Raw genomic sequence first — 23,739 nt, 5'->3', positions numbered from 1 at the left:
CACACTGAAAAAAATGTAGGTGTTGGGTAAAAATTTTAAAAGAAAAGATTCAACTGTTTCCATTAATATTTGAAAAATAAAAAACTTAAAAAATACTTGAATTCAGCCATCTGCGCCCTTGTCGCCGGGTCCTCCTCGCTTGATGACAGAAGCGACAGCTGCGTCACGTGAGGCATGGTATTGCCTTGGCGAGGGATATAAATGTGTCCGCTCGTTTGCTGTTCATAATATTGAGAAGGCATTCTTTCTTCTGAAAGGAGAGCCTTCAGGTGGAGGAGATTCATTAAAGCAGTGAAAAAGATGGCGTCTTTGTGGTTGGTACTTTTAAGGGACCATAAAGCCTACCTTCACAAGTGGAGCCACAATTTTTTATTCTCGCACACCGTTGAAAGGGTTGCATATTTTGGTCGCAGTCTCGAGCTTTGTGGCTACAAAATCAACTTCTCTTTCTTTTTAGCTCAATGAAGAGGCGCGTATCAACAGCATTGATGAGTATTTGGAGCTGCTGTATGAGGACATCCAGGAGAAGATCAGGGGTGCCACACTGATCTTTCAACTGGCCCGTAACCCAGACAACCTAGAGGAACTCAAACAGAATGGTACATATTTTTTTTCAAAATGTAATCAGATTTCTGTCCAGTCTATTCTTGTAGCATTTAGATATAAAAGTGAATAGAAATTTCTAATTGTGAATGTTCATGAGCAAAGTGACCACTTTTACCAGTATTTTAAGGCAATGGTTCAGTCGGGAGAGTAGGTCATCTAGTGACCGAAAATGACCGAATCCCGGCTCCAACTGTCCGCTTGTTGCTTTGGCAAGACACTGAGCCCTAATTTGCTCTGAGTGGGCCTGATTGTGTCTGGCATGACAGCAGTTGCCCATTGGTGTATGAATGTGTGCAAGAGTGGGTGAATGCGAAGCTATGAAAACCGCTTTGGGCACTGTGATGGTGTAGATAAAGTGCCATATAAGTGTAATCCATTAACCATTTATTTCAATAAATATAAAACCAAAAAAATACTGTCGGTACAGTGAGTCAAAATTTTAGTCAGCCACCAGGTGTGAAAGTTCTCTCACTTAAAAAGATGAGTTTTCCAATTTTCACCATAGGTAGACAGTAATCCCTTGTTTTTCACGGTTAATTGGGACCACAACCACCCGTGAAAAGTAAAAAACTGCGAAGTTGGCGGGATGTATATTTATGTGCGTACGAAAACGTTTAAAATATGTAAACAGCATTTTTACTTTGTATATTTGAGAAAAAAAGAGGTACAGTACTTAGTCAAATCTTGAATTATAAAACCTTATAAATATATAGAGTTGGAAATTATAAAACACTGTATGTATCACTTCTGCTGGAGCGGTCGTGTGGGTAGCAGAATGTGTAATCAACGGTACATATTTATACTTTGCATACTTGAGACAAAAACAGTACAAATGTTTAGTTAAATAATAATAAAATAACTTATTGCAGGACGTAAAGTCACAAGCAAAGCAAACGCGTGATGTGTTCTTGTGTCGCGCCAAATGTCAGTGGTGCATTGCTGTGACATCACTGCCGGCTTGCCACTTTACATCACTTCCATTTTGCCGGTATGGTGCCCCCTCGTAGACAAGAGGAACCATTTCTCCCGAGGCGAACGCAGGATGTCTCTCTCTCTCTCTCTCTCTCTCTCTCTCTCTTTCTCTCTCTCTCTCTCTCTCTCTCTCTCTCTCTCTCCATCCATCTCCAACCCATTCTGGCCACTGGCCACATCTCCGTGCATCCTCTTTTTTTTTTTAATTTCCTTAAGGCATTCCGAAACATAAACACAGCATACGTGGTAAATAAAGCAATTGTGAGTGGATGTAAGCATAGCAAAAGACCATTAACAAAAGAGCAAATATTAGATAACTTTATGTACAATTAATCCATTTAATACAACACACTGTACAAGGACATAACCTCAGGAACATAATTGACAAGCTCGACAGCTTGTACCATATAGTGGCACGCTATTGAAATTGAAATTTTTCAATCCAACCTTTGCTTGGCGAAAGGCCTCGTCCTTGAGGGGGTGAATCCCTCATTGCAGCTTGAGGTTCATCATCACACATTTCGCTTCCTTATTAAGTTATTGAAAAGGTTTTACGGATATTCACCATATTGGAACCACAAAAGCATAACTTCTGCTGTCTTTGATCAGATCAAAAAGTTAAACATTTTCACTGATCCATCAGCTTCTTCCTGTCACCAGGCCGTTTGTCTGCAATCCGCGAAGGCGAATGCAGCTTCCTCCTCTTCCTTAGTCACCAGGCCATTGTCAGGCACACACTCTAAAAGTGTAGAAAATGGCGAGAGTGAGAAAGACAGTTCCTGGGTGGAGCTTCAATGATGCAGCCAATCAGCTCCAAAAAGGCAATCCGCCTCTTTTTTTGGGCTTCTTAAAGGGATATAGTACAACTGTAAACTACCTGGGTTTTTTTTCTTTTGGGGGGGTAGTGGAAAAAAATCGCAATGCACTGAATCCGCAATAAGTGAAGTGAAAAGTAGAGGGGGATTACTGTACGTCTCTCATAGCCACCTCTTTAAATTGTTTCCATACCATCACAGGGATGTCATCAGGACTGGTTTTCCATTTTTTTATCTGCTTCTGTGCCTTTTGTAATTTCCCCCTTACTAATCACCACTTCCTTCCATTGTGCCTTTTCTACTTTCTCTTCTCTCTCATTTTGGTCATTCATTAACATCTCAAAGTATTCCTCCCATCTATTTAGCACACTGCTGGCACCAGTCAACACATTTCCATCTCTGTCCTTAGTCACCTAGACATCTATCCCGCTATTTAGCCAACCTGTAGAGATTCTTTTCTCCTTTTTTCGTGTCCAACCTGGTAGACCTGTCATATGCATCTTGTTTAGCCTTTGTCCTACGTTGCATCTCAATATATTCCTTTTGCCTCTCCTCAGTCCTCTCGGTGTCCCACTTCTTCCTCGTGCACCTCTTTTCTTGTATTACTTCCTGTATTTTGGCGTTCCACCACCAAGTCTCCATCTCCCCATTCCTACCAGAACACACATCAAGTACTCTCCTGCCTTTGTCTCTGATCACCTTGGCTGTAGTACTCTAGTCTTCCGGTAGCTCCTCCTGTCCATCGAAAGCCTATCTCAGCTCTTTCTGAAAGGCCGCACAACTTTCTTCCTTTCTCACCTCCACCGCATGGTTCAGTGGTCTACCTTTGTCTTCTTAATCTTCTTCCCCACCACCAGGGTCATCCTACACAACACCATTAATGCTACCTCTCACCATATCCTCAGGGATGAGAATTTTCCGCAGATTCTTGAAATTCAGAGTTTTTCAGATGAAAATGTCATTGTTGTGAAACGACCGTTGAATTTTTTTTCACGGTTTAGCTGTGATCAAGACCAGCTGCCAGTATCTATCGGCAACACCTGTCGTGAAAATAGTCACAGCTGTGATAGCGGAAAACAGAATTGCTACCTGTTTACAGAATTGCTACCTGTTTACAGCATTGCTACCTGTTTACGGCATTGCTATCTGTTTGTATCAAATTTGGTGTTTATAATAACGACAAAATTCCGATTTCCGGCACCATTTTGGCGGTATTTCATCAGTATTTTCACTCTGATGTTCACATTTCTTAGGGAAGCATTCCGTTTACTACGGCGTAGATATAACTTATAGACATACGTATGCGTATGTTATTGAGCGGTCTGTATGGCGAAAGTCTTGGAGCGAAAAGATGAAGAGCGTGTCAGGGAAATTGATAAAAACCATGGGGTAAACTGTTTCAGATGGGCATGGCTTGAAAAAAGTGTAACGGTTCAGATAGGAATGAAAATGGTATCAACATGTCTAACTGAACACTTACAAAAAGTGGACGTTCCCGGCAAAGTGCTGTGCACTTATTCAGGAGGATATCCAAACCAGAAAACACAAAGGTAAGTTGGACATAAATTTCTCAAATATGATATAATTGACAACTGTTAACACAATTAGGTCTCTTTCTCTCTCATATATATATATATATATATATATATATATATATAAACAAATTATATGTGTACTTATTTCTGATGTATAACTTGTACGTGCAGTAGCCTATTTTGATATAAATTTCACTGTCTACATTTTTATGTCTGAGGTTTGGCAAAATTATTTTGGTTGTTTGGACGAAGGAGGAAGACTCTCCTCAAAATTCACATTTACATGAAACTCAAATGTGAAGTAATATTCTTCTTCTCTTCCTTTCGGCTTGTCCCGTTAGGGGTCTCCACAGCGTGTCATCTTTTTCCATCAAAGCCTATCTTGTGCATCTTCCTCTCTACCACCCACTGTCCTTATGTTCTCCCTCACAACATCCATTAACGTTTTCTTTGGTATCCCTCTCGCTCTTTTGCCTAGCAGCTCCATTTTCTGCACCCTTCCACCAATATACTGACTCTCTCACCTCTGAACATGTCCAAACCATCGAAGTCTGCTCTCTCGAACCTTGTCAGCAAAACATCCAACTTTGGCTGTCCCTCTATGAGCTCATTTCTAATCCTATCCAACCTGCTCACTCTTAGCGAGAACCTCAACACCTTCATTTCTGCTAACATCAGTTCTGATTCCTGTTGTTTCTTCAGTGCCACCGTCTCTAATCCGTACATTATGGCCGGCCTCACTACTGTTGAATAAACTTTGCCCTTCATCCTAGCGGAGACTTCTGTCACATAGAACACCAGACACCTTCCGCCAACTGTTCCACCCCGCTTGGACCCCTTTCTTCACTTCCTTACCACACTCTACATTGCTCTGTATTTTTGACCCCAAGTATTTGAAGTCGTCCGCCCTCTCTATCTCTTCTCCCTGGAGCTTCACTCTTCCTCCTCCGGCCCTCACATTCAATGTGAAGTAATGTTATTACATACATTTTCTACATTAATTGAAGAAAAAAAAACAATTGAAAATAAAGAACACATTAATAAATAAAATCTGGATGTATGCCAGCTTTCACAGCCAAACCGAAAGAAACATCCTTGACCCCCCCCCCCCCCCCGCCTGACGTCGCTGGTGCTTAGCATTACAGACCATTCGTTCTAGCTAAGCCAAGATGCCGATGTGTTGTGCATCAAGCTGCAACAAAACTGAGTAAATGCACCCAAATTTGTCCTTGTTTAACCTCCCTTGGGATAAACATGAAAGAATCAAGCTGTGGCTGTCAAAGTTGAGGCTCGTTCATCACCCGCAGAAATTTGCACGCATCTGCAGCGAACACTTCGAAGGACGGTTTCTGCATCATCACCCTTAATTTTCCATTGCACCACATCTTTACATCAAAACAGAAAACAATAACCGTGGATGCCTATCCTATTATTTTTGAACATAAAAAACAGTCAGCTGTGAGAGAACTGTCGACAGACAGAAGTAACGCCAAAGAAAAGAGGTAAGTTGGTTTGTGCACTACTTTTCTGGGGACCCGGTTTCAATTCCGGACCTCCCTCTGTGGAGTTTGCATGTCCTCCCCGTGTCTGCATGTGTGTACCCTACCTCCTGCCCGTTGACTGGCTCCAGCACACCAGCGTCCTTCATGCAGATAACTGGCAGAGAAAATGGATGGATATATCACTTTAGGGAAGTCCCAATTTTTGTTTTGTTTTGCATTTATTATTCCAGATATAAATAAACCATTAGATAGTCAGATGCCGTACTCAGAAAATAAGCTCGCGTTTTTTATCAACTTTGGACATAGCCTATAGCATTCAGTAGCATTGGCATACCATTGACATAGCATTCCAAGACAGTTAAAAATGTATACTTACAGATTTTCCACTGGATCTACAAGTGGTTCTTTCATCAAACTCTCATGGATCGTAAGTAAATTGATGTGTAACACGTCTTCGTCCAAACCATCCGAGGAAGTTATGCAGGCATGTTGATTGCAATCCACGTTCATTCCAAGATACTCCTTTTTTTTTTTTTTTCGACCTTTTCAAACACTCAACAATGCAGGCATTCCGCCACAGTTGGCATTAGGTCACAAAGAGAACACAAATTGCAGTCTTTAGAAACGACAGTTAAAAATGTATACTTGGGGATTTTCCACTGGATTTACAAGTGGTTCTTTCATCAAACTCTCATGAATCGTAAGTAAATTGATGTGTAACACGTCTTCGTCCAAACGATCCGAGGAAGTTATGCAGGCATGTTGATAGCGATCCACGTTCATTCCAATATGCTCCCCTTTTTTTTTTTTTCAACCTTTTCAAACTCTCAACAATGCAGGCATTCCGCCACAGTTGTCATTAGGTCTCAAAGAGAACACAAATTGCAGTCTTTAGAAACGAGCCTGTCTGAAACATCTCCCAGGTCCATAATTTGTGTTTGTTGTGCTCCTTCGTCAGAGTCACGCCCACTCGTCACATCAAGTTCCCTCTGTGTGTCTTCTGGCTCAAACGCATAAGCTTGAACACTGTACATTATGCTCTTTTTGTTTTGTTTGTTTGTAATTATTTTTCACAAAAATTGTCCACAAAATGCCAGATACTGGACGTTCTCTGTTCTGTGAAACGTATCCACGAACAATGGGGTGTCAGAACGCTGATTGGCTGTCAGTTTTTCAGCTGGGCTCATTGGAATGTCTAAGCGAGAGAGGAATTTTGATAATAATTTTCCAATTTAGAGAGGTTTCTTGGTGAAATCTGTGGATAACTCTGGCATTAAAAGAAATACTGAACCCTCATCTACTAACTTTTAATGTGTGCTCCCATTCTGATTACTTTTGACAAAGTCTTCCTTTAAAATACCCCCCACTCCATTCCTCTTCCCATCTACTCCATGGTAAAATTATTTAAACCCTGCCCCTAAACTTCTAGCCTTACGACCTTTCTGCCCGATCTCTTGGATGCACAATATCTTAACCTTTCTCCTAGTCACAACTCCTGAGCTTTTCCTGTCATAGTCCCGACGTTCAAAGTCCCTGCAGTTACTTGTAGTCTCTGTGCATTTCTCTTCTTCTACCAAAGATTTTTCTTTCCTTCTCTTTTTTGTCTTTGACCCACAGGAGCTGAAATTCCACCAACGCCATTCATCTTAACGGTCCTGGGGTTGGGTTTGTTAACCCAGGCCACGACCAATCCGGAATGGGATTCTTTAGATTAACTCACATATTTGTTTGGCACAGTTTTACCGTGCATTTCCTGATGCAACCCTCTGTATTTATCCGGGCGTGGGACCGACCTATATATTGCACTGAATTGTGCCCCCATTGGGTTGCATTCCAGAAAATCAGTCTGATCTTTAATTTTTTTTTTTTTTTTTTTTTTTGCAAAATATGGTTAAAAATAAATATATGGTTCAGAACTAATGTTCATCTCAATACAGTGGTACACCTACTTTCCAAGTTATTCCATTCCAAAAGTAGTTTGCCAGTTGTCTGTTTTTTGTAAGTAGGAGCGAAAATAGGAGAGGGGAGAGCAGATCTATCGCACCACACAAACCAAGATACAGGATGTTTATGTTCAGTGGAATTTGGGGAGTGCAGTGCCTTTTTTTTTTCCTTTTGTATCCTGAATTTCCATTGTACCTAGAAAATATTTTTCAGTGAAGGCGTTTTGTAACCTGAATTTTTCATGTCCATTAGGAGAGGTACCATTGTACTTTTTAAAATATCCTTAATTGGCAATCACAGTGGTCAAACAATTTCTGTCAGTCTTCACAAGATTTTCACACAGTTGCTGGTATTTTGGCTCATTCTTCCATGCAGAGCTCTTCTAGAGCAGTGATGTTCTGGAGCATTTTCTGGGTATCACTGACGCTCAACTCCCTCTGAAGATTTTCTGTGGGGTTGAGATCTGGAGTTTGGCTAGGCCACTCCAGAACCTTCAAATCCTTCTTACGAAGCCACTCCTTTGTTGCCCGGACAGTGTGTGGGAGATCACTGTCATGTTGAAAGATGCTGCCACATTTAATCTTCAGTGCCCTTTCTGGTGGAAGGTTTTCACTTGAAATCTCATCTCATCTCGCCGCGTTCTTTCATTTCTTTACATGGATCATGGTCGTCCTGGTCGCCAGAAAAACAGCCCCAAAGGATATTTCCGCCCCCATGCTTTGCTGTGGGTATGGTGTTCTTTGGATTTTAAGTGGGAGAACTTGCACCGTTGTCCGTCCGTCCATCCATCCATCTTCTACCGCATATCTGTGATTGGATCATGGGAGCAGTAACTTTAGCAAGGCCCAGACTTCCTTTTTCCCCAGCCACACCATCCAGCTCTTCGGTTGCGGATCCTGAGTCATTCCTAGGCCAGCCGAAAGACGCTTTCCTCTCCAATGGGGTGTGCCTGGAACACTTCACCAGGGAGGTGTCCCCAAAGGATCCAAATCAGATGCCTCAGCCACCTCATCTGGCTCCTCTCAATGCCGACAAGCAGTGGCTCTACTGGGAGCTCTTCCCGGGTGGCCGACCTTCTCACCCTATTTCTAAGGTGGAGCCCGGACACCCTGTGGAGGAAACTCATTTTGGCTGCTTTTATCCGGGATCTTGTTCTTTTGGTCATGACCCACAACTTGTGACAATAGGTGAAGATAAAAAATTTCACTTGGGCTGTAAATTGAGAGCTTTGCTTTTCGTCTTAGCTCCTTCTTTACCACAACGGACTGATACAAGGTCCGCATCACTACAGATTTTACACCGATCTCCCTGTCGATCTCTCATTCTACTATTCTCTCATTCCTGAACAAGACCCCAGGATACTTGAACTCCTACACTTGGGGGAGGATCTCATCCCCGACTTGGATAAGAGCACATCACGTCATGATCTAGGGGTTTGTGTGTCCCAATTATCTAGGGAGCTATGTTGTCTGGGGCTTCATGCTTCTGGTAAGTGTCACCCAAGGCAAACAGGTCGTATGTGAGGGACCAGACAAATCTGGACAAGTTACTCCTGTGATGACTAATTTAAAAAAGTTTCCCTTGCCCAGATGGCGGTCACTGGGCACCCCTCTCTGGAGCCAGGCCTTTACGTGGGGCTTGAATGTGTGCGCCTAGTGGCTGGGCCTGCACCGATGGCGCCTGCCCATGCACAGCCCGAAAGAGTTACATGGCTTCCCCTTCCAATGGGCTTATCAGCTCTGGGAGGGGCCAAAGGGATCAGGTCCAGTGTGAGCTAAGCGGTGGCCTAAGGCAGAGATTTCCTTGGGGATCCGATTCCCAGGCCACAGATGCTGCCTACAGGGATGTGGAATGTCCCCTTTCTGGAAGGGAAGGAGCCACAGCTAATGTGTGAGGTTGAGAAATTCCAACTAGATAGTCTGGGTTGCATCCACACACTGCTTTGGCTCTCGTACCAGCCCTCTCAAGAGGGGTTGGAATTTCTAACATTCTGGAGTTGGGTGAGAGGCGCTGAGGAGGTATTGGGTATACTTATTCCCTCAAAGCTTGGTGCTTGTACGTTGGGGTTCAACCTGGTGAACGAGAGGGTCACCTCCCTCTGCCTTCGGGTAGAGTGACTGGTCCTGACTTTTGTTTTTACCTATGTACCAAACAACAGTTCAGAGTACCCACCCTATTTGGAGTCCTTTGAAGGGATGCTGGAGAGTGCACCTGATGGAGACTCCATTGTTCTGCAGAGGGACCCAACTGCTCACGTGGGCAATGACAGTGAGACCTGAAAGGCGTGATTTGTGAGGAATAGCCACCCTGATCAAGACCTGGCGGTGTTCTGTTCTTAAACTTCTGTGCTCAACGTGGTTTGTGCATAACAAACACCTTGTTCAAGAACAAGATTGTCCACGTGCACTTGTCACGAGGACTCCCTCGATCACAGTTCGATGATCGACTTTGTGATTGTGTCACAAACTTGCGGTTGCATGTCTTGGACACTCAGATGGAGAGGTGTGGCGCTTTCAACTGATCACCATTTGGGAGAAGATGCCGGTCTGACCTGGCAAACCCAAATGTATTGTGAGCATCAGCTGGGAATGTCGGGCAGAATCCCCTGTCAGAAGGAGGTTCAACTCAGAACTTTTCCCATGATCCGGGGGACGTGGGGGACATTGAGTCCGAGAGGATGATGTTCCACTCCTGCATCGCTGAGTCAGCCAACTGGAGCTGTGGCCATAAAGCGGTCAGTACTTGTCGTGATGGAAATCCCCGTACCCGTTGATGGACACCAAGGATGAGGAATGCTGTCCAGCTGAAAAAGTAGTCCTATCAGTTTTTTTTGCCTGTGGGACTCATGAGGCAGCTGATGGTACTGACTGGCCCGGGAGAATGCAGCTTTTGCGGTTGCTGAAACAAAAACTTAGTCATGGGAGGAGTTTGGTGAGGCCATGGAGAAGCCGTTGCAGACAGCTTTAAGGAAATTCTTTTCCACCGTCCCACATCACAGGAGGGGAAAGCAGTGCACCATCAACACTCTGTATGTTGATGATGCGGTACTGATGATCGCGACTTGGGACCAACTCTACATCCTCTGCAAGGTCCTCGAGAGTGGATGGGAGTTTGCCCTACTAATCTACATGTTTTATGGACTTGGAGAACACGTTTGACCATTTCCCTGCTTCAGGCGTATTGTGTACCAAATCCCCTGATAAGCTGCTGTTTGATTTCTGTGCGACCAGTGTCAGAATTTGGTCAGCATTGCTGGTAGTAAGTCACACTCTTTTCCGGTGAGGGTTGGACTTGCACAATTGTTGGCTGACTAAATATCATACATAATTTATTTTATAACCATTTGTAAATCGCGTACTTCAAATCTTTGACTGAGATATTATTTAAGTGGTTGGGCTGTATTAACCCATTCTATTCTATTTCTTAAAGGTCATTAATATATCTCATTGATGAAATTTGTAAAGCTTAAAATTTTCAGTGGAAATTATTTGATCAATGAATGCACATGACCTTAAACAAAATATTTTTTTTCCCTCTCAGGCTAGTACTTTTACACACAGTATCACAATTTTTACCCTGTTTTCTGCCTAATGTGCAAATTACTCTAGAGCTGGTTTAATTTAGACATCGATGCGGTTTGTCGATTTGAATGTAAGAAAGTAAATGGCATTCATCTTGGTGGTAATTTGCTTTTATTCTTTACCACTAATTAATTTTAATCTGTTTTGCTAACTCTTGAGTTCCCGTAGCTCCTAGTTAATATATTTAATATGGTGTCTGTGATGCACTATGGAGTTAAGCTTTGCAGCTTCAAGGTACTTGTTTCCCCCTTCATGTGAGGATTGACAAACGAGTCGTATTGTAGGATGTAATGAACACTGAATGATACACTTCGCTTTTGGCTCCAGAATTATAACAAAAATAGTTAACATGCAGCAAGCTGCAAAGGAGGATTTAAAATATAAATTCTATACCTTCACATTATTTATCTATTCAGGGAATAACTGACAAAAAAAAAATGCTTGGCATCCATAGAAATACTCTCAAAGGTAGCCACTATGTTCTAACAATGATGTCCCCATGCAACATCAGAGTATTTCCTTTGTTTTAAAGAGATATCATCCACAGAAGAAAAAATTCAGAATGAACTACAACCTTTAAACAGACATATACCTGCTCATGATGTACAGCACTAGAAACCCCAATTCACATGAATTTGGTACTTTGTGTAAAATGTCAATAAAAACAGAATACAATGATTTGTAAATCCTTTTCAACCCGCATTGAATTGAATACACTCGAAAGACAACATATTCAACAGTCTGTCGTATTTTGCGCTTAATAATACCTGCACTCTTGCATTTAGGTGACGGTAACTTTCTAAGGGAGACTGGTCTGCAGACCAGTCGAGAACATGCATACTGTTGTAACATGCATAATGTGGGTTGGCATTGGTTTGCTGAAATTAGCAGGGTCCTTCCCAAAAAAGATGTTGCATGGATGGCAGCATGTTTCTCCAAAACTTGTATGTACCTTTTAGCATTGACGGGACCTTCACAGACGTGCAAGTTGGCCATGCCATGGGCATTTTCACATGCCCATAGCATCACAAACGCTGGCATTTCAACTTTATGATGATAACACTCCGGATCGTCTCTTCCAACTTTGGCCCGAAGAACACAATGTCCATGTTTTTTCTCCCAAAATTTAAAGTGTGGACTCGTCAGACCGCAGCACACTTTTCCACTCTGTGTAAATCCGGGGAATAATTCTTTTATGCCCATTGTCAATAAAGCAAGTGTGTGTGTGTGTGTGTGTTTTTTGTTCCTCAGCTTTTTCAGTCTAGTCCATTTATAAGATGGCTGTACGCATGTGGAAGCTAAAATGTCTTTTTCAGACTCTGTGCACTATGAGCTGCAGTTGTTGTGATTAAATCTGCCTATCAGAACAGAGGCTGCAATGTATCAGGAAAATATTTACAGTAATACATTTACTGGAACCCTAAAACACCAGTATAGAGAGGCAAAGCAATGCAATTACAAACCAACTCACACCGGATATGACTATATCATAAGATCTGTTGTATTTTTAAGGCTGGAAATTATGATTCAGTGATTACTTTTTTTTAAGTCGAATACCAGTGCGTATAGCTTCAGATTCAAGCACAGCCCTCATGAGGACACAACTAAACACAAGCTAGTGTCTTAAATGATTCTCTCTATCAGTAAAATATACTGACATCTGAAATATTTGTTTGTTTCAATTGATCTTTTTTCATATTTGTTTATATTTCTATTTTCCAATTTATTACTTGACAGAAATGGCTTTAGCAGCATTGGCCAGAATACTGAGGGAGGACTGGAAGCAGAGCGTGGACCTGGCAACAACCATAATTTGCATCTTTTTCTGCTTCTCTAGGTAAATGAGTGGATTTTTTTTTTTCTACACCGATGTATAAGGCCATTTTCTCAACGTTCAAAGTACGTGTTATGGCCCACATTTTCACATAATACCTACATGTTAAATGCACAGACTACAGGAAGTTCTCTGATTAAGAGCTAAAAACAATCTAAAACGTTTGGACTTTAGAACACCTGAGTCTTGTCCGCCACTTTAGACCCAGCAACATAGTGTTTCTGCTTAGCTAATGCATATTGCTTATCTGTGTTTGTGCACTGGGAGTTTATTTGCTCTTTTCATCCACCTTTTTACACATTATGACACAAAAGAAGAAAGCCGTTTTTTTAGCAATGCTGGTCCAGCCAAAAGAAAAGCAATGACGATGTAAACGAAGCTTATCGTTAAAAAAAAGAAAAAAAAACAGAGAAAAGTTTAACACTTACGGACATGATGGACATAAAGACTTGGGCTTTAATAGGACGAGCATGCGAATTATTCTTAAGGGCAAAGCCCGTAATTTAGCGCACGTGAAGGGTTTCATCCGTATGAGGATCAGAATCGCTGTAGGCTTAAAATCAGCCTCATGTTCATTCAGGGAAAAGGCAGGGCGTATTTTCCTAACTTTGAAAGATGAGAAAGGAGAGGACGCCAAGTAGGAATTTACTGCTAGCAACAGTTACCTACACTTGCTGACTTAGCAATAGCTGAGCACAGACTCCCTTTATTCTTCACCATCCCAGCCTCCCTTCCCAAATGGTAAGTGAAGCATTTTTAATGTTTTATTTTAATGTATTTCTTTTTTTTATATGAAGTACCAACACCCATCCATCCAAAAAAACAAATCACTCCCACCCGCTGCAGTAACAAACCTCTTTGGCATATCTTTGACCTCTTTTCAAACCTTGGTAAAAGAAAAAGATTCCTTGGAGATTTAACTGTTCATGTGTTGTCCTGACTATGCAAAGTCTAAAGTTGTTTTTTTTTTTTTTTTTTTTTTTTTTTTTAAACCTGATTACATTTTAATCTTGCGCAGTCTGTCTCTGGAACCACATAAGAACATGGATGAACAATTTTGGGTTATCTCTTGGTGTTACTTTTTAACTAGGAGATTATTCAAGCAGTTTTCTCTGTGATCTTCGGGAAAATATTCATCAAACTTCCCTGCCAGTTGTGAGAGATCCAAAAGGTCTGGCAGAAGTGGAAAGATGTCCATCTTTTTTTCCCAGGCCTTCTTAATCCACAAAACTAGTTTCTTCCTGTTAGCTTGCACGTCATGTGCAAAAATAAATACAGTAATCCCTCTCTACATGGCGGATCACCTATCATGGATTCAGTGAATCACGTTTTTGTTTAACCCCCTCAGCCCCCCCAAAAAAGGGAGGTCATCTCACAGTACGTGCTATATCACTTTAAGAAGTCCCCCCAAAAAAGCCAGATCTGCCTTTTGAAGCTGATTTTAGCTGCATCATCAAAGGTCCAACCAGTAACTCTTTCTCCCTCCCTTCTTCCAATCCACCATTTTTCCAGCTGTTGACAGTGTGCATAACCTTTCTAGTTCAAAATGTACCCAAAGCGCTCGTGCTGCTGCTGAAAGAGCCAAGCTGAAGAGAAAGATGCAAAATTATAGGATTGCTTGAAAAAGAAGCTTGTTTAATTTTGTGGACAGCGGATTGAAAATAAAAAAAAAAAAGCGCCTGGTAACAATGAATTGCAAAGAGAGATATTTGACATTTTTTATTTACTCCAGAAGCTGATTTTGAATGTCAGAAGTCATATTGTGATGCGATAACTCAGTGTCATTTGACAGTGGGATGGTAAGCATCTTCTTTGCAGCAGTCTCACGGAACACCTTTATTTTAGGACAATAAACTATTTCCTACCAGTGTTTGGTGGTTTGGTTTCTATTTGGTGATTAAGTTTTGAAGAGTTGAGTGTTTCCTGCTTTGGGTCACGTCAACAATCCACAGACTGGCCTCTTGGCTCTGCCCGTTTATCTCCTTTCACAAAGTTGTATTTAATGAAGTCTGGATTGTACTGAGGCAAGGTTCGGGATCACCTTTGATTCCTCTTTTTCGCTTTAACTACTTAGTTAGTATTTTTGGTGTTATGTTTCTTCTACTTGTTGAGGTTTCCTCTTCTGCTTATTGTGAGTGACTGGTACTTTATTGCCACTTATTGGCAGGAAGTTACAGTGCGTTGTGAAAGTATTTGGCTCCCTTGAACTTTTGAACCTTTCGCCAGATTTCAGGCTTCAAACATAAAGATATAAAATTGCATTTTTTGTCAATAATCAACAAGTGGGACACAATCGTGAAGTAATAGGAAATTTATTGGCTATTTTAAACTTCTTTTACAAATAAAGACCTGAAATGTGGGGCGTGCAATATTATTCGGCTCCCTTGCATTAATACTTTGTAGCGCCACCTTTTGCTGCAATTACAGCTGCAAGTCACTTGGGGTATGACTTGTAGGGATTTGCGAGTTTGGACCCTACTCGTGTTCACGAGTCACGATATGACCAATGATTAGAAAAAGTTACCACAAATTGGTTTTATTACAAAGGTAGTATGCGCAATACAGATGTCCGGGTCTTATCTAGGTATCTGCCGCACACGAGACGTGTGTCTTCTGGCAGGATAGCCAAAGAAGAAGACAAGAACTGCCCGGAACACAAGGTTTTTATATGTATGGGTCCATGGTAAACGTGGCTGTCCCCCCGCAGTCTGGTCCTGGGCCGTGATGGTAACTTTCCCCTCCTTATCTGGTGTCGTTCGTCTCCACGGCAACGTCTCGGAGAGGAGGATGGTGCCAGCCAGTTTTCTGCGGACAAAGATTAAGGACAACCACCGGCTCCACAACACATCCTTGTCTGATTAGCAAAAGGCCAACAATTTATCTGATTTAATGTATAAGGTCATATTTAAGCAAATAATGAAAATACAATACAAGTAAAATAGTCTTCAGTCTCTATCAGTTTTGCACATGGAGAGACTGAAATTCCTGCCCATTCTTCCTTGCAAAACAGCTCGAGCTCAGTGAGGTTGGATGGAGAGCGTTTGTGAACAGCAGTCTTCAGCTCTTCCCACATATTCTCGATTGGATTCAGGGCTGGACTTTGACTTGGCCATTCTAACACCTGGATACGTTTATTTGTGAACCATTCCATTGAAGGTTTGGCTTTATGTTTTGGATCATTGTCCTGTTGGAAGATAAATCTCCATCCCAGTCTCAGGTCTTTTGCAGACTTTAACAGGTTTTCTTCCAGAATGGTCCTGTATTTGGCGTCATTCATCTTCCCATCAATTTTAACCATCTTCCCTGTCCCTGCTGAAGCAGCCCCAAACCATGAGGCTGCCACCACCATGTATGACAGTGGGGATGGTGTGTTCAGGGTGAAGAGCTGTGTTGGTTTTACACCAAACATATCGTTTTGCATTATGGGCAAAAAGTTCAATTTTGGTTTCATCTGACCAGAGCACTTCCTTCAACATGTTTGGTGTGTCTCCCAGGTGGCAAACGTTAAACAAGACCTTTTATGGATGTCTTTGAGAAATGGCTTTCTTCTTGCCATTCTTCGATAAAGGCAGATTTGTGCAGTGTAACATTGTTGTCCTTTGGACAGACTCTTCCACCTTAGCTGTAGATCTCTGCAGTTCATCCAAAGTGATCATGGGCCTCTTGGTTGCATCTCTGATCAGTGTTCTCCTTGTTCAAGGTGAAAGTTTAGACGTACGGCCGGGTCTTGATAGATTTTCAATGGTCTGATACTCCTTCCATTTCATTATGATTGCTTGCACAGTGCTCCTTGAGATGTTTAAAGCTTGGGAAATCTTTTTATATCTGGCTTTAAACTTCTTCACAACAGTATCTCGGACCTGCCTGGTGTGTTCCTTGGTCTTCATGTTGCTCTCTGCACTTTAAACAGAACCCCGAGACTATCACAGAGCAGGTGCATTTATACGGAGACTTGATTACACACAGCTGGATTCTATTTATCATCATCAATCAACTTTGGATCACTCAGAGATCTTCACTGAACTTGTGGAGTGAGTTTAATGCACTGAAATTAAAGGGGCGAATAATATTACACGCCCCACTTTTCATTTTTTGTATTTGTTAAAAAAGTATAAAATATCCAATAAATTTCGTTCCACTTCACGATTGTGTCTCACTTGCTGCTGATTCTTGACAAAAAAAAAATATTTTGATATCTTTATATTTGAAGCCTGAAATGTGGCGAAATGTTGAAAAGTTCAATGGGACTGAATACTTTCACAAGGCACTGTACATTGTAATTGAGCATATCCTTGATAAAAGCAACAGCTTTGATGTATGAACATAAGCTGCTCTTGTGGCCTCGATGTCCACATTAGTAAAGTTAAAATTCTTTTGTAGCCCGGTGAATGACACTTGAAGCCTAACCTTGTGGCCCATCGGTGAAAATTCAGCAAGCAGATCAAGACACAGATATTGTCACAGCATATGTCATTTTCTGTGAGGAGGTGTGTGTACCAACAAAAACTTTTCACGGGTTAAGTCACAACAAGCCCTAGTTTTCAGAGAGATTTAGGCAACTCCACCAGGCTAAAAAGAGCTGATATCATAGCGGGACAGGGCCTGGTATTATCGCACAAAATACCAGCTGACTACAGAAATTAACATTGCAAAGAGGTATCATGCTACAAGGCTGGAAAAACAACTTGGCACGAATGACTCCAAATCAGTCTGGCATGGATTACAATCGCTAACGAAGTACAAGCGATGATCCCCTCAGTAGACAACAATAGTGGGCTGAACAACCCACAACTATTACTGCAGATTTTAATGGACACTATGACTCAACACACCCACCTAATCACACCACCAACCACTTCAACATGTCCGACTCCTCCGTTGACCATCCATGAACGGGAGGTGAGGCGGATCTTCAAACAACAAAAGAGCAAAAAAGCAGCAGGCCCAGACTTTGTGTCCCCATTCTGCGCAGACCAACTTGCTCTAGTCTTCACAAACATCTTTAACAGGTCTCGAGAGCTATGTGAAGTACCAACCTGCTTCAAATGCTCTACCGTCATCCTTCTCCACAATAAACTGTCAATGTCAGGTCAAAATGACCTCTGGCATGTTGCCTTGACATCTGTGGTCATGAAGTCCCTTGAATGCAGTAAAGCAGTAAAAAATGTTGGCAGCCAATAACTTAACTCCTTGTCTATTTAGACAGGAACCATTTGGTTTGTAACGATGTCTACGTTCCCAAAAAAGACAAGAGTTGTAAATGAAACTTCGCTTAACCACTTATTCAATTGACAGAGCCTCAAGAAACGTTCGCCTCCAAATCGTACAAGTGGGAGAGGTCCGCTTTATAAAAACCTCAGCAGCCATACCTCACCTTTTTATGAGTAGATCAATAAAATGTTGTTTAAGTACTTCTGATTCCTGCTTGAGAACATCCAGGGCCCCTGTGTGTATAATGACAGATTTCACAGTTGGGTGCTGATCTTTTTTTAGAAATATCAGACACCGTCTTATTGGTAAAACACAGTACTACAAAAGCCTTTCACATCCTTGAGGGCTCCAACAACAACTATTAATGTGTGGGGTCCCAATTTTTTCTTGGATGATTTAATTTCATACCTTTCAGTGGTTGTGGATGAGCATTTTTGGCCAGGGTCTTGTAAAAGTGGCTTAAATCTATTCGTAAGTCTGATGTCAATGTTTTTTATAGACTCACGTTCTTTTTCTTGCTCTTCGCTGTAATAACAGTCAATGGCCACTCACTCAGGCTTGAGGCAGCCCCCAGCCCAGGCCAGCCGGTTTTCTCGGAACTCTGCTGTTGGTGTTGTGTCTTCCTTTATAGATGTTCCATATATTTGGGCCTTACTCCCAGTAAATTCCACGGAGATCTGCTGGAGGATTCGTTATTGTTTACACAGTCCACATCTGTCCTCATTGTTGAGCAAAGTGGTTGTTTGTTAGCACACTTCTGTTCACCATTTTGAGACATCGGTAAAGTGGTTTCTTACCCCGACTGTCCATTTACATCCACATAGACTTCAAGACGGCAGATTTTTGATTACAGAATTGACATCCTCTGCAGTAGTCCGTGATGGTCCTTAGAAGAGAAGGCAGCCATCTTGACAGCTGGTATTGTTGCTAACACAAGGCTTCTGCTAGTTGGCAGGTCACGGTCACGTAATGATGAAACAAGTGTGAATATCCACAAAAAAGAAAAAATATCGTCCCACGGGTTTAAAAGTATCCAGGAGTCGCTTCTTCTAAATTTTTTTCCAAGGAAAAACAAGCTTATCAGCAAGAAAAAAATGTCAAAACATGCAAAGCGAGCAGAGTATGAAAGTGTCTGCACCGTACAAGAAGTGACAGAGAAATACTTCAATTGAGGTGTTGTGCAATTGACCCCTCCGTACAGGGCACTTAACCACACCTCCTGAAGTGACGTCACGACACGTGCGCTGACGTCAGACAAACAATTAGCAAAAATATCGGCGCAGCAATAAAAGAATAGAGCGAAACTGTCCGATTTACCTGCTGATTTCTCACTCGCATTCTTAGCTAAAAGTGAAATATCGTTGAAAAGCAGACAGCAGGTCTTCAAGTATTTCAGCGAGGGGTATTTCAATGGTATTTACATGCATATCGACGGAGAAACCATTGATATTAGCGCAAGATCTTTCCAGAGTCACAGGAAGACCGAGAAGCCACATAATATATTATAACCCAAAGACAAATTTGTCATTGACAGTTTCCTATTTTCGTGTTACACATCACACTTGTGTGCAGAATCTGTATATGTATATGTATAGCCGTCTGTGAACCGCTGTATGAAGGAAAAGAAGAAGGCGAGGCTTGATTTGAGTTGTTTCTCTCGTTTTCTTTGTGTAACGTCACGCGCTCCCCTCAATAATTATTCTTGTATTAGTGCCGAACCTACGTAAGTCCCGACCGAGTACGACAATCACTACTTTAGTGTCCTCAAACATCGTTCCTTCAGTCTTGGTGTCTCGGTGCACGTCGAAGGCTTTTAGGACTGCTAGTCCAGTTTAGTTTAGCTAATTAACCGCCAACAGACACGTTTGTGCAGTCAGATCATCGGAAAATATCGCTCAACACAGATCAAGTGTGTCAATCATTCACACGTAGCTATGTTATGCAAGCGAAGAACTGCTAATTCATTTATGAGACATGTATTGAAAATCAAATATACGGCATACCTTCGTGCAAACAAACAAAGTCCGGTGAACGATCATATTATGTACATTTTGAAAAGAAAATGGAATTTTATAGACTTATGAGATACAGTGCCCTGCATAATTATTGGCACGCCCGGTTAAGAGTCACACTGAAAATTTTAGGAAAATGTAACCAACTCAAATGAATTGTAAGAAAATAAAAAAATCCCAGACTAAAAATAATTATTTTTCATTAAATCACCTGTTCCACAATTATTGGCACACGTCACAATTTCAAGGAAATAAATATAATTGAAGCATTTCTGTCATTTCTACAGTAGTTTACAATGTTTACCAGAGCATGTAGGAACATTTTAGTAATTCATCACTTCCTGTTTCCCTGGGGTATAAATATGACATGTCACAGAGGCCATTTCTCTTATCCACTCTTAAACATGGTAAAGACAAAGGAACACAGCATACAAGTGAGGCAGATGTGCGTCGACCTTCACAGGTCAGGCAGAGGCTACAAGAAGATTGCCACTCAACTGCAGCTGCCCATATCATCTGTGAGAGGAATAATTAAGAAGTTCAAAACAACTGGAACAGTGGTAAACAAGCCTGGACGAGGACTCAAGTTTATTTTGCCACCACGCATAGGAGGATGGTAAGAGAAATCAAAAGATCTCCAGAGCTCACTGTTACAGAATTACAACAAATGGTAGCATCCTGGGGCCACAAAGTCACCAAATCAACCATCAGGTGCTAGCTACACGCCAACAAGCTGTTTGGGAGGCATGCATGGAGAAAACCTTTCCTCACTCGCAATCATAAACGCAAACGTCTGGAGTTCGCCAAGCAGATTGGGCCTTCAACTGATTGAGTTTTTTTTTTAGCAACAAACAAGCTAAGTGGGTCTGGGGTGCCACGAAAGATGCGCATGCTGAAAAGCACCTCATACCCACTGTGAAGTATGGGGGTGGGTCAGTGATGTTGTGGGGCTGTTTTGCTTCCAAAGGCCCTGGGAACCTTTTTAGGGTGCATGGCATCATGAATGCTTTGAAATACCAATATTTTAAATCAAAATCTGTTGTCCTCTGCCTGAAAGCTGAAGATGGGTCATCACTGGGTCTTCCAGCAAGACAATGACCCTAAAGATATGGCCAAATCTACACAGAAATGGTTCATCAGACACAAAATCAAGCTCCTCCCATGGCCATCTCAGTCCCCAGACCTCAATCCCATTGAAAACCTCTGGGGCGAGCTGAAGAGTAGAGGACCCAGGTCTCTGGATGATTAAGAGAGATTCTGCTAAGAGGAATGGCTGAAGATCCCTCTTTCTGTCTTTTCTCATCTTGTGAAACACTATAGGAGAAGATTAGGTGCTGTTTTATTGGCAAAAGGGGGTTGTACAAAGTATTAACACCAGGGGTGCTAATAATTGTGACACATTATTTGTCAAATAATTATTTCTTTATCTGGGATTTTTTTCCGCACTGAATAAATGCACATGTATTGAAGGTTGCATTTTTCTTTTTTTCCATTAAGGTCCCATATTATTTGGAATAGGTAATAATTATTAGAAGCTAAAAAAACGTTAACTAGGGGTGCCAATAATTATAGAGGGCACTGTATATTTCATTCATAATACAAAAAACTTGCACGATAAATTGGTGATCATCCTTTGATCATGCTTGCAGCCCCCAGACCTCTGGCTATTTTTCAGTCTTTTTTCATTCAGTCAAATCACATGCCTGGCTCTTTGAGTGATTAAAGGTTGCAGATGGCTGCTATAGACCCAGCTCAAATCCCTCTTTCATATCCAAGAGTGTTGATGAAGTTATTTTTAATCAACCCAGCAATTTCTTGAATTTAAATGGACTTTTTACAAATTTCAGTCAGATTTCCGAACTCATCACAGTACAGAATCTGCTCTTTTCAAAGTACTAAATGATAAAAGGTTGAACACTGACTCCGGAAAGGTATCAATTTTGGTCTTGTTGGAGCTCAGTGCGGCTTTTGACACGGTACATCAGGGGTGTCCTAACTATTTGCAAAGGGGGTCAGATTTGGTGTGTTAAAAATGTAGGGGGGCTGACTTTGGCTGACGTTCTTTACATAGGACAACAATATTTTCAAACAAATTTCAGCAAGACATTTTGTTTCACATTTTCTTTTTTTTAATTTTAATTTCAGTAATCTTAAGCATGTCTTTTGGTTCAATTGAAACATGTATATCATATGCATTTGAATATTCACTTAACTTCACTTTAACACTGACTTTTTTTCTTACAGTTAAACAGAAGTAAGTGTACTCTTGAGTGCAAATTACATTTGAAACATAAAATCTCACTATGATAGTTCAATATTCAAATAAATTTTAAATAAAATAACAGAAATGAGCAAGTAATAGTCATATCAACAAGTGCAGGGTTCATTTGAAATGACATACAAACATATGTGGTACTATAAATGTTGATTTTATTTTTAAAAGTTTATTCTGGAGTGAAAACTAATAACTTGTCTGAATTTATTTATTTGATCTTAAAAAAATAATTTATTCAGAGACGTATTGTAAATGACAAATGACTTGTCTCCATTAATCTGATGGGTGATACTAATATCTGTACTGCAGCCCGTACGCCAAGTCAGGCTCAAAGGCAGTGGTATTGATGCGCAAGAGATCTCGTAAGTGAGAGCCTGTTAGCAGTGTCCTCACACGCCTCTTCTTTAAGTTCACAACCAAAAAGGTCTTCTCACACAAATGCGTCGACCCAAACAAGCTTAGCATTTTCTCACCAAATGCTCGGAACTCTCGAAACCTGTCCTTATCCGTCGGTAAAAGTTGGTGAGATGAAGCTGCTGGTTCCAACCGTGTCTCTCTGCGTCACATTGCAGCTCAATGAGCTCCAGCTGCAAATGGTCTGGAACTTCATCTGTGTCCATGGAGAAAGGTGAGGAAAAAAGAGCGATTTCCTTCTCGATAGCCGCAAAATTCCAAAGTGTTGTTGAAACTCTCCAGCCAGAGATGTAATATCTGATAAGTACCGCCTCGTTTCCGCACTGAGATTGCTCTGTTGGAATCTGGTCGTGATTTCTTGCAGTGCCAAAAAGTGTGCAGTATGGTGTTGGGTTGACAATGGGTGCCTTTCAAACAGTTGCAGCTTGGTTCCAAAGGTTTTGATGTGTGAATATAGTGGGCTTATGACCGCGTCTGGTTCCTGGAGACTGGTTTTGAGGACATTAATGTGCTTTGTAATACCAACTCGAAACCCAAAATCAGCCACCCACATAGGATCACCAGATCTCACATACATTGTTCTTTTTCAGCCCAAAACTCACTGATTTCTTGTCTAAGAGAGTAGAAGCGTGTGTGCAGAACCCCGACTGAGCCATTTCACATCAGCTGAGAGACATCTACATATTCCGCATGAATCTCGCTTAGACACTGTTGGAACTGACTGTGGCATAGCGGTCTGGATCGGATATACGTAATAGCCTTTATCCCCGGTCTTATTAGTGTTGCTAATCTACTTCGTTCGCCAGTCATGGATGCTGAATCCCAGAAATTTTATTCCACGCGAGTTTCACGTCATCCACGGCAGCTCAAACAGAAGAGATTAAGTCTGTTCCTCTGGTTTGGTTTTTCAGGCTCTGAAGGTCAAGTAGTTCTTCAGTAATGTTCATTTCATTTTCCACTCTAAAAGAAATAAGTAACTGAGAAGTGTCAGAGGCGTCTGTGCTTTAGTCGTAAGCTAGCGAAAAAAAGTCAAACTTC

At 41.5% G+C, this 23,739-nt stretch overlaps 1 protein-coding gene across 7 annotated transcripts in view; it reads left to right on the top strand.

The window, feature by feature from the left end:
* The window catches only part of kifap3a (kinesin-associated protein 3a), a 206,669-nt gene that overhangs the window by 44,061 nt on the left and 138,869 nt on the right, over window positions 1-23,739 (top strand). For all 7 annotated transcript variants that reach the window (XR_009795737.1, XR_009795738.1, XR_009795739.1 and 4 more), the window contains exons 5-6: window positions 458-599; window positions 12,693-12,792. Coding sequence is in view for 4 of the 7 variants with exons in the window: in XM_061825097.1 (XP_061681081.1) it covers window positions 458-599; window positions 12,693-12,792 (242 nt within the window). In the remaining 3 variants the exon portion in view is untranslated. The remainder of the gene's footprint in view (window positions 1-457; window positions 600-12,692; window positions 12,793-23,739) is intronic.

This window comes from Syngnathoides biaculeatus, chromosome 7 (assembly GCF_019802595.1).
Source record: "Syngnathoides biaculeatus isolate LvHL_M chromosome 7, ASM1980259v1, whole genome shotgun sequence".
NCBI lineage: Eukaryota > Metazoa > Chordata > Actinopteri > Syngnathiformes > Syngnathidae > Syngnathoides > Syngnathoides biaculeatus.
Note: the sequence above shows the minus strand (reverse complement) of the source record. Positions and strands in the feature narration are given on the sequence as shown.